The 10,748-nt window shown below is 50.4% G+C and overlaps 3 protein-coding genes across 3 annotated transcripts; all 3 read left to right on the top strand.

The window, feature by feature from the left end:
* The first annotated feature begins 1,948 nt into the window (after window positions 1-1,948).
* On the top strand, window positions 1,949-2,885 carry LOC117854822 (uncharacterized). The gene has a single exon (XM_034737074.2). It carries the CDS (start codon window positions 1,972-1,974, stop codon window positions 2,767-2,769), a length of 798 nt encoding a protein of 265 aa, XP_034592965.2. The 5' UTR covers window positions 1,949-1,971; the 3' UTR covers window positions 2,770-2,885.
* A 231-nt stretch (window positions 2,886-3,116) lies between these two features.
* Window positions 3,117-5,657, top strand: LOC117854821 (noroxomaritidine synthase). Its single transcript, XM_034737073.2, has 2 exons — window positions 3,117-4,883; window positions 4,988-5,657. Exons 1-2 carry the CDS (start codon window positions 3,763-3,765, stop codon window positions 5,397-5,399), a joined length of 1,533 nt encoding a protein of 510 aa, XP_034592964.1. The 5' UTR covers window positions 3,117-3,762; the 3' UTR covers window positions 5,400-5,657.
* Window positions 5,658-7,850: 2,193 nt separating this feature from the next.
* LOC117855718 (alkane hydroxylase MAH1) lies at window positions 7,851-9,857 on the top strand. The gene has a single exon (XM_034738095.2). The coding sequence runs from the start codon at window positions 8,120-8,122 to the stop codon at window positions 9,638-9,640; it is 1,521 nt and encodes a 506-aa protein (XP_034593986.1). The 5' UTR covers window positions 7,851-8,119; the 3' UTR covers window positions 9,641-9,857.
* Window positions 9,858-10,748: the final 891 nt, after the last annotated feature.

Consider the following 10,748-nt stretch of genomic DNA (forward strand, 5'->3'; position numbering starts at 1 on the left):
GGTCCAAGGTAGCCCAGCCAGCCTGCGGTCTGTGCAGGCCGCGTCGGCCTGGCCAATGGCTAGCCCATCGGCAATGGCCCAAATCCAGTGCCATGGCCTGGCCTGCAGGCTTGGCAGGTCGCATTGGCTTGCGGCAGCCCATGAAGGCCCGGCCTGATGGCCTGCGGCCTGTATAAAAGGGTGGAAGGAGTTGGTTAGGGTTCCCAATCCCTAACCGCTCCGTCCTGTGAGCTGCCGCCGGTGACTTGCGCCGCCGGCCAGCCGCCACCGCCGCCTGGCTCCTGGCCTAAGGGCCGCGCATCCGCGTAGAGTCGCCTTCTCCCAGTCGTGCCTCCGCCCCATCTCTGCCTTGCGCCCGCCACCCTCAGTTCACTGGCCTTCCGCCTGCTACCGGCCTTGGCCGACCCTCTAGCTCTTGGAGGAGAGCCCCAGCGCTGCGGGGCTCCAGGTGCCACGCCGAATGCCCGAGCGGCGGTCCACGGCCACGACGTGGCTGAGGGGGCTTGGTGTGGCGGGCGGCGGTGCCACCGTCACCCTTTTTCATCCTTGCCAACCCTAGGCACCGGCTGTGGTCAGCCGCAGGCCATTGCCGGTCTACGGTCGCGATGCGGCCGAGAGAACTGGACACCGAGAGCGGTGCTAGCAAGGCTGTGGACGGGGCTGCCGCCGATGATGCAGGGCCAGGCCCTAGTCTTGGTCTAGTGGTGGAGCGAGGAGGCATCCACGACGAGACTTGTCGCCGATGATCGTCCCAGTCATGGCATCCTGCAGGATGTCAACCATGATGTGGAAGCCGTCGTCTTTGTACACTCGGATGAGGTATCGGTGCCACTAGTGGCCGCCATGCACAAATGACATAGCTGCATAGGATGGATGAGGTGCATCTTTCACAAATGGCGTAGCTGCATAGGATGGATGAGGTGCATCTTTTGTTGCGTTGAGCATGTACGAACTTGTTCGTTCATCTTGTCTCATTACGTGTAGATGCAGTATAACGTCTCACCAGTTTTGTACTTGATTTTGTAATTAGAGATTTGGACCACGGTACCTCACCATGGTTGGTGATAATGAAGTCGTGGAAGATGTCGCTGGCGAGGAACCCGATACTGCTTGCATCGTCGCTGGACAAAGGCCGACACATCTTTCTTTCTTCCATTCGTTCAATGGTTGCATTTTCATCGTAGAGCATGCGTGACTGATAACGTGTTGAAAGTAGAAAGAGAGCTGAGATTGAAAAAATGAATCTGAGGATTCTCTTTTATTGATCGAATAATTGATCTGATTACATATTTATACAAGAGGAAAGGGTACCATGTCTCTTGCGAAAGAAGGAAATTCCATCCAACACTGTTTGGATCGGAACATAATGCAATATAATTTTTTTCACACGTAACGATTTACTCTTCACGCAACCGAGGAAAGTTGTGTGATTGTGTCCAAAGCAGGCGCATCGGTGTTTTCCCACTAGCTAGGTTGAGTGCATGCTGCACAACCAACCAAACTGAAGTCAAATCTGAATGTTGTACCACACACTCCTTGGAGGATCAGTGCTAATGATGGACCTTAACCTGCGTGCAAGGACAATGACAAACACATTCTTAATTAGCCATTGGAGACGAAATCACCATCGAACTTTTATTTTTTTGAAGAAAGTTGGCATCAGATAAGACAACGACACCTGATAGCTTAACCACGCAAAAAACAAGAACGGTGCCTTATTAGCTACTCGATTGATCGATTAGCCGCCATAAGAAATTAGACTTGCGGTTGCTTGATGTCTGACGTGGCCACGTATCAGCATAACGTCAGGTGGCCATGGATCTCCATCAGAAATCAAAATGAAAATTAAAATTAAAATACTTTTTAGGGTAAAAAAATAAATAAGTTTGCTGTTTTTTTAGAGGAAGATGGCTTTGCTAAATGTGGCCCAGTGGGCTTAAACGTGGCAACCGCGTGACCCGTCAGCCCACTATGCCCGTAGAAGTTGTTGCTTGCGCCGCCCGCGTCGATCGGAGTCGGGATCGCGCGGGAAATTTCCCCAAATTCCCCGCCATTTCTCTCCAATCCAATCACACCGATGAATCCAACGGCGGATCACACCACCAACTGACCAACATCCACCTCCGAACGCAAACCCTAGCCATGGCTACCGCCGCCGCCGCCGCCGTCGACGAGCCCACCGTGGCAATGGAGGAGGAGCTCAGAAAGGAGGGCGAGCTGGTCGAAGAGCCCACCGAGGCAATGGAGCAGGTCGCGGAAGATCGGGAGGAGATCGGCGGGCCCGCAGAGGCAACGGAGCAGGTCGAGGAGGAGCGGGAGGAGGCCACCGATCCCGCCGAGCCAATGGAGCAGGTCGGAGAGGACCGGGAGGAGGCGGAGGCCGAAGAGGGGGCGTCGCTGCGGCCGGCGCTACCGGTGGGGAGGGTGAAGCGGATCATGCGGGTGGACCGGGACATCAAGAAGGTGACGAGCGAGGCGACGCTGCTCATCGCCGCCGCCACCGAGCTCTTCCTGGGCAGCCTTGCGGCCGGGGCACACACGGCGGCGGCGCGGCGCGGCCGTCGCGCGGTGCGCGCCGCGCACGTCCGGGCCGCAGCCCGCGCGCACCGGCCCACGGCGGACTTCCTCCTCGACTGCCTCCACGCCGAAGAGGAGGCTCCCCGCGCTCGCCCGGTCGCCGGATCCGCCGGTGGCGGCGGTGGAAGAGAAGCAAAGCCGCTGCCGCGTGGGACCCGCCGCATCGACGCCTTCTTCCAGAAGGTTACCTAGAGGTTTCTCTCTGTGTGTATGTGCTTTCAAATTGGTGGTCTAAATGTTTACTTCAAAACGCTACGTGTATTGTGATGAATCTATGAACTAGCAATTAAATTATGCATTTCTCTTTATTGGGTTCATTGCTGTTTGTTGCAGTGATATGTGTGAGCTCATAAGTCATACCTTAATTTAAGTATTTAACCATTGCTGCAATGCAACTTTGATGGCGAATTGGCTCCTTGCTTCCATTGTTAAGAGTGTAGGACATTGATAAACTGTAAGGTTGCTACTAGCAAGGTTCTCTCATGGAAAATAGATGATATTCTCACCTTGTAGCTAATGTGTCTCCAGACTCTAGTTAGGAAGCCAAGGCGTGTTGGTATCAGTCAAGCAAGCGTATAGCATCTCTCCTGCAATTTTGACATACTGCACCATCACAAAATTCGCATGAGGAATTCTGCATCTCGGTATCCCACACTTTTTGGGTGTTTGCATAGGAAACAACAAGTTGAGCTTATGTTTTGGGTTTATGGAAATATTCTGCTCCCAGCCTCAATAAATTACCAGTCTAAGAAGAATTAGAATCAAACAGAAGATTAGAGCAATTATTTATGTGTTAGCGAATAAGCCACTGTGATGAGTCAAATTGAGTCTTCAATGCATATTCTCATGCCATATTGTTTACCATTCGTTGAGGAACATTCAATGAATATCCAGGTATAAAATATCAATAATTCATCAGAAATCAAATTTCATATCTGAACAAATCTAAATGTGATATACTAGATAAATAATTTGACCTCCATAATTTCAACTTTGATAATAGGACATATGAATGTCATGAGCCCTGAAGTCAAGGATACCAATCCCACAAGGAAATCATTGTACACGGGTAGCTTCTTATAGTGCACCAAAACCATACATTTGAAATTTGCAAACCCAAGGGTGAAGCTTAGGCCTATTGCTGCATGCACTTCTTCCCTGTGCGACCCATAACCTTGAACTACCATGGGCCCCTTTTGGAGCTTCATTCAATCCTATCCAGAGGTCTTCCTAGCAATCATCTGCTTTTTTGGGCTTTCCATCTTCCGCCTCATCCGACAAAGCCAGAAGAGCAGCCTCCCGCTGAACTGGCCTATTGTTCGGATGCTTCCCTTCCTCGTGGTGAATCGTTACTGCATTCATGACAAGGTTGTGGATCTGCTACGTGAGGCCGGGTGCACCTTCATGGTCTTTGGTCCATGGTTGCTGGACATGAACTTCTTGATAACCTGTGATCCAGCCACAGTCAACCACTGCCTTAACACCCACTTTGACAAGTACCCAAAAGGTAGAGAGTTTGCTGAGATGTTTGACATTCTAGGCGATGGGCTCCTTGTGGCAGACTCTGAATCCTGGGAGTATCAGCGCCGTGTGGCAACATCCATCTTCGGCGCTCGTGCGTTTAGGTCCTTTACGATGTCCACCATCGCAAGAAAGGTCGGTAATGTCTTGCTACCTTATCTTGACCACATGGCTAATCACGGTTCAGAGGTCGAGCTGGAGGATGTCTTCATGAGGCTCTCGCTCGATGTCTCCTACTTTATGGTGTTTGCAGCTGATCTTGACTGCTTATCGGTGTCTTCTCCAATGCCTGTGTTTGGCCGAGCCACAAAGGAAGCAGAGGAGGCATTGTTGTTCAGACACATTGTGCCATCGAGATTGTGGAAGCTCTTGAGGTGGCTCAATGTTGGGACAGAGAAAAAACTAGCCGATGCAAAGATGGTGATCAATCAGTTCATTTATGAGGAGATTGCCAAACGGAAGGCACAGGGGAGCAACGGGAGCCAAGCAGATTTACTCTCCATGTACATGAAAGTGACCTTGGATCCCAGCATGAGCGAACATCAGAAGACCCAGTTCCTGCGTGATACTGCAGTGGGGCTCATCCTCGCTGGGAAGGACCTTATTGCCGTCACGCTTACATGGTTCTTCTACATGATGTGCAAGCACCCGAACGTCGAGGCGAAGATACTCGAGGAGCTCAAGGGCCTGAAGAGCAGTACGTGGCCTGGGGACTTCTCTGTCTTTGAGTGCGACGCACTCCGGTCTGCCATTTACCTCCAAGCTACACTCCTTGAGACACTCAGGTGAGACATCTTTTACCTTGTCCATGGTCTCCTGGGCTACTATCTCGGAAACAAGCTAGTGTCACCTTAATCATCTGACTGGAGAGGCATTGCTGGTGTTTCAGGCTTTTCCCGGCAACACCATTTGAGGAAAAGGAGGCCCATGTCGATGACGTTCTACCAAACGGCACCAAGGTGACCAAGGGCACAAGGGTCATCTTCTCGCTCTATGCCATGGGGAGGATCAATGGGATATGGGGCAAGGACTGCATGGAGTTCAGGCCGGAGCGGTGGGTGTCCAAGAGCGGTCGCCTCCGGCACGAGCCAAGCTACAAGTTCCTGTCCTTCAACTCCGGGCCTCGGAGCTGTATCGGAAAGGACCTCAGCCTCAGCAACATGAAGATCACGGCTGCCTCCATTATACACAACTTCAAGGTCGAGCTGGTCAAGGACCATGCTGTGATGCCACAGAGCTCCGTCATACTGCACACACAGAACGGGATGATGGTTAGGCTCACAAGAAGGATGGCAGCTTGATGCTTCCTATCACTTAGTTCTTGCTTTATGGGGTTATATACCCGTTTATGCAACAATATGCATGACTTTGAATATTTAGAAGTTTGAAACCATATATTTGGAGTTGTATTACAATGCAAGTATGTGATAGGAACACAATGGTATGGTAACTGATGTCAGTGATAGTAACAAAACTGTAAGGTTATTGGTGTCAGTGTCCAATATCCTTTTAGCTGATTCTATGTGAATTCGAGACCTGTTAGTACAATGTATCATATATTCCATATCCATCTACCAGTATGTGGGTATCCTATATTCCGACCCCAACTGAATTGGTTGGGATTGTGTGATCAGCATACAACTGCCGATCACATCTTTTGTCACAGGAGAGTACACACGGCATACGCATGAAAGAGATGACCTATGCTAACACCGTCTACCGCAAGTGTTTCTCTCTCTGTTTTGCATTAGACATTTCCTTTTCAACACCTGGTCTGGCGTATCATATTCAGATGCTACCTGTCATGGTATCAGAAGTTTTCTTTACTTCAACACAAAGATACATTTATCCATTCAAAACAGCACATACATGGGCCTTTCGATTTTCTAAAGTCTGGACTAAAAACTGATGTGGCACGCAGGCTTGCAACAACCAATCAATCATCCTCTTTAAAAAAAACATTTAACCGTCAACGATTGCAATACTCCACGAAGAAAATGACATAAAAATTTTCTACCTTTTTCACAATGCTTCTCAAATCTCGTGACATATGCCTAGCTTGACGGCCTGTACAAGTAATACTCATATATCCCAACTGAATATGCCCTCATCTGCTTTCACTGGAGAAGGTGGAGAACTGATAGATGGGCCTGCTGTCTAGGCCTCTAGTCCTCTAGGGAGTGGACAAATTGATAGATCATAACCTCCTTTATCGGTGCAATCAAGAAATAATTGTTAGGTTCATCTGAATAAAGGCACCTTTCCTCGCAAACAAAAGGCACCTTTACAATAAAATGCACAGCGCCGCAATTCTCAACATACAATGGTGTACCTTGGATGTAAGGTCATAGAGAAGCACCATCATTCGTGCCGTGAGGACGATCCTTGCCCACTCAGCCCATGCATTCACACCATGGCACTCGTCTCCCTCCAACTGCAAGAGGCATCCACACCATGGTGTGATCTCTCTATCACATTAGGACAATCTCTACAGGTACCACTTGAGCTACAGTTCAACCACATAAAATCTACTTTATTCGGAGGAGCAGCATATTGATTCCCAGTTCCAGGTCCAGTGTCTAATTACAATGGGAGCTAGGCGTAGGATTCGGTGTCCTTTTTGACTGTGATGTTGGACAGCCACTGTTAGCGGTCTCTGAACTTAAGTGTGCGAGCAGCAGGCTCCCAGGGAGGAACAGAACTTGTAAAAAGTGAGATGAACTTGTAATAGAGTAATTTGCGGAGAGAGATATTGGAGCTAAAAAAATGAGAAGGCAAAACAATAGAAGGGCCTAAACATAAAATGTTCTCAGAATCTGTACCTATATGAGATTGACGGGTTTTCTTTAGGGGATTCAGTACAAATGAGCAAAAGTGGATAGTACGCCATCCTGAATCTCCTGATTCTATCCCGTCTAATCTCGATCTCGCCATCTCAACCCCCCCCCCCCCCCCCCCCCCCCCCCGCCCCCCCAAACACACACACAAAAAAAAAAAAAAAAACTCGCGGCTCCACACATAAACCCGTAGCACGGCGTATCTTCTCGCGTTGCCTCCACACAAAAACATCTGCATGCGGTCTTGGGTTTCATCTGGCAAGCCAACAAGTTGCTGCTCTTGTTTTCAGGCACACAGAGTTGTTGGTAATTGAAGTTCATCCTGAATTTCTTTTTTTCCTGATGAAAAGATCCTCCCTGATTGAGATCCTTTTGTCTGCACTTAATTACCTTACTTACATTTGAATAATTCGTCCAAAAAATGTTCAGAAGAAGTAGCACATCACTGCATAGTTTTGCAACTTTTCTAAATGCACTTTCTTTATCTTGGCTCCAGAGTTCAGACTTAGGTAGACCTATGTGACATATACAACTGAAGTAATAATCTATTTTGAGGCCATTAGGCAGCCTTTCATCATCACAAGAAGCTTCATTTGGTATACCAACAAGGTCTATTCTGGTATCACATTCATTTGGTATATCTGAGAGTTTTCAACTTCTTATATACTACAAAAGTATAAAGGGTCTGTGGATTGGAGGAATTGAACTGTTAAACATAAAAATGCTGCTTTTTGGCATCTGCAATACACATTACTGTTTAAAACCAATCACTTGCATCGTCTTGCAAGGTGTAAAGTGTGCACCAATCAGAACTCCAGGAGGATACTTAAACAAATGAATATCTACGTGTATATATGTGGCAACAACCCCGATTTCTGCATATCTCTCTCGATGGTGAATTCGATATGATCTGTGGGTTAGAAGAAAAGATTGGTCATCTCTTTTCTTGCCATGTCAGATTGTCAGCTCAGGAGCCTTGCCGTGCACCAGATGACAAAAACCACACTCCTTTAGTCTTTCTCTTGCACACCTAAACCAAACCCCTTCCGAAGTCACCTATATAAACCTCACAAGCATCAGCCTCTCTTGCTACCAAACTAGCGAAAAAACTATAAAACAAAGGTTCCCCAAAAACTCAAAATTCATTAGCTCATAACACACTTCAGCTTCAAGAAAGCGAAGCAATGGAGGTCGCGTCATGGTTTCTCGGCTTCCTCGGCAGGTACCCGGAGCTCATGGTCTCCCTTGCTTGCTTTCTCCTGCTATTCCACAGGCTGAACAGGCGCGACGGGCTGCCGACGAACTGGCCGGTGATCGGCGCGCTCCCGGCGATCACCATCAACGCCGGGCGCGTGCATGAGTGGGTCACGGAGTTCATGTGCGCGGCGGGGCTTTCGTACGTCATCGAGGGCCCGTGGGGCTCGCCGGTCGACGTGGTCGTCACAGCGGACCCGGCGAACGTGGCGCACGTGTTCACGACCAACTTCGCCAACTACCCCAAGGGCAAGGAGTTCACCGCCCTGTTCGACGTGCTCGGCGGCGGCATCTTCAACGCCGACGGCGAGTGGTGGGCGTTCCAGCGGCGCAAAGCGCACGCGCTGCTGTCGGACGCGCGGTTCCGCGCCGCCGTCGCCGCGAGCACGGCGCGCAAGCTCCGGGAGGGGCTCGTCCCCCTCCTCGACGGCCTCGCCGCGTCGGGCGCGACCGTGGACATGCAGGACGTGTTCGTGCGCCTGACCTTCGACCTGACGGCGATGTTCGTGTTCGGCGTCGACCCCGGCTGCCTCGCCCCCGGCTTCCCGTTCGTCCCGTTCGCCGCCGCCATGGACACCATCGAGGAGGTCCTGTTCTACCGGCACGTGACGCCCGTGCCCTGGCTGAGGCTCCAGAAGTACCTCAAGATCGGGCACAACAAGAGGATGGGGAAGGCTCGGCGGGTGCTCGACGCGTCCATCGCCGAGCTCATCTCGCTCCGGCGAGAGCGCGCCGGCGCGGACGACGCCGACCTGCTCACGTCCTACCTGGCGTGCCAGGACGAGGTCGGCAAGTCGGGCGCCGAGTTCGACCGGTTCTTGCGCGACACGACGTTCAACCTCATGGTCGCTGGCCGGGACACGACGAGCTCGGCCCTGACATGGTTCTTCTGGCTGCTCACCAAACATCCGGACGTCGAGGCGAAGATCCTCGACGAGCTTCGCGCGCACCCGCCGTCGTCCGGCGCCGACCACCACACCGCCGCCGAGCTTAAGCGCCTGGTGTACCTGCACGCGGCGCTGTCGGAGTCGCTCCGGCTGTACCCGCCGGTGCCGTTCGAGCACAAGGCGGCGGCGCGGCCGGACACGCTGCCGAGCGGCACGCCCGTGGGGCCATCCCGGCGGGTGATCGTGTCGTTCTACGCGATGGGCCGCATGGAGGCGGTGTGGGGCAAGGACTGTCTGGAGTTCCGGCCGGAGCGGTGGCTGACGGCGGCGGGGCGGCTCCGGCACGAGCCGTCGTACAAGTTCGTGGCGTTCAACGTGGGGCCCCGGACGTGCCTCGGCAGGGACCTGGCGTACGCGCAGATGAAGGCGGTGGTCGCCGCCGTGCTGCCGCGGTTCCGGGTGGAGGTTGACGCCGGCGCCGTGGTGCGGCCCAAGCTCTCCATCATACTCCACATGAAGGACGGGCTCAAGGTGAGGGTGCACAAGAGAGAAGAGATCGCTTAGCTTAGCTTAGCTACGTGTTAATTACTACATTAATTAATGTTGCTACGAATAATGTGTTGATGCTTCAGCTGTTAGAAAGCATGTATACGAGGATTGAGGGAGTGTGTGTAATGCACATTTGCACTGCAGATGTGCTGCGTTGCACGTGCCTTTGAAGATGTCTTTAATTTGCACACCATGCATATTACACTGCGCTAAAAATATACTCGCTTTATTACACAGCTTGTGTAGTGTTTGGGTCAATTTTTGAATTTGAGTCTTAATATATCTCTCAAATTATATAGTTTGGAAATATGAAAATTATGTGAGTAAATTCATCTAAACTACACTGTCATACAACCAATTATAAGGATCCCTGCCGGATGACCTTCAGAAGCTCCGAAAAATTCACCAGCTGTCGGAGTGTCAGATACTCCGACAAAATCAGCGCAAACAGAGAACACCCTTGCCTGAACCTGAATATTCCGACACGGCTAACTTAAAACAGCCACAACTTCTCACTCCGATGTCTTATTTCGATGATCTTAGACTCCCTGAAAAGCTTATTAAGGGGGCTATCCAATCCAATAAAAAAAAAGGCTCCAAGACCACCTTGTTCATGTATTGTGATAATTTGCAAAAAAAAATGTATTGTGATACGTGTTTCCTTCGTGTGAGCACTTGGTTAGCTCACTTTATTTGGGCACCAAGACACAAACAAAGCTTCACTTTATCCGTTGTTTCGCAAAGCAATGGTCTCACTACGATAAATCTTAGGACTAGGCCGGAGACTACTTCTACATCATTGGGCCACTTGTCATTGTCATGCAACTTGAATTTTTTCTTTGTTCTATCCACAAATTAGGAGGTTTTGAATTACTATATGAAACAAATGAAAAGATAACTCATTTTATGAGTGGTCAATTAAATCACCGCAGGTCACGTGTCAGTAAATGAGACAGCCTATTTGACGATACCATACCGATGTATTTGTTGCCATCATGCTACCACAGCACTCAGTCGGTGGCTTTTCATTAAGGATCAGAGGTTTGAGAGCAATTTCACGTCACCGCACTCTAGCTCTCTGACTCTGCCAATGCATTGTGAGAGGATCCTGTTCTTTGTTCAG

The sequence above is a fragment of the Setaria viridis genome, chromosome 5 (assembly GCF_005286985.2).
Source record: "Setaria viridis chromosome 5, Setaria_viridis_v4.0, whole genome shotgun sequence".
Taxonomy (NCBI): domain Eukaryota; kingdom Viridiplantae; phylum Streptophyta; class Magnoliopsida; order Poales; family Poaceae; genus Setaria; species Setaria viridis.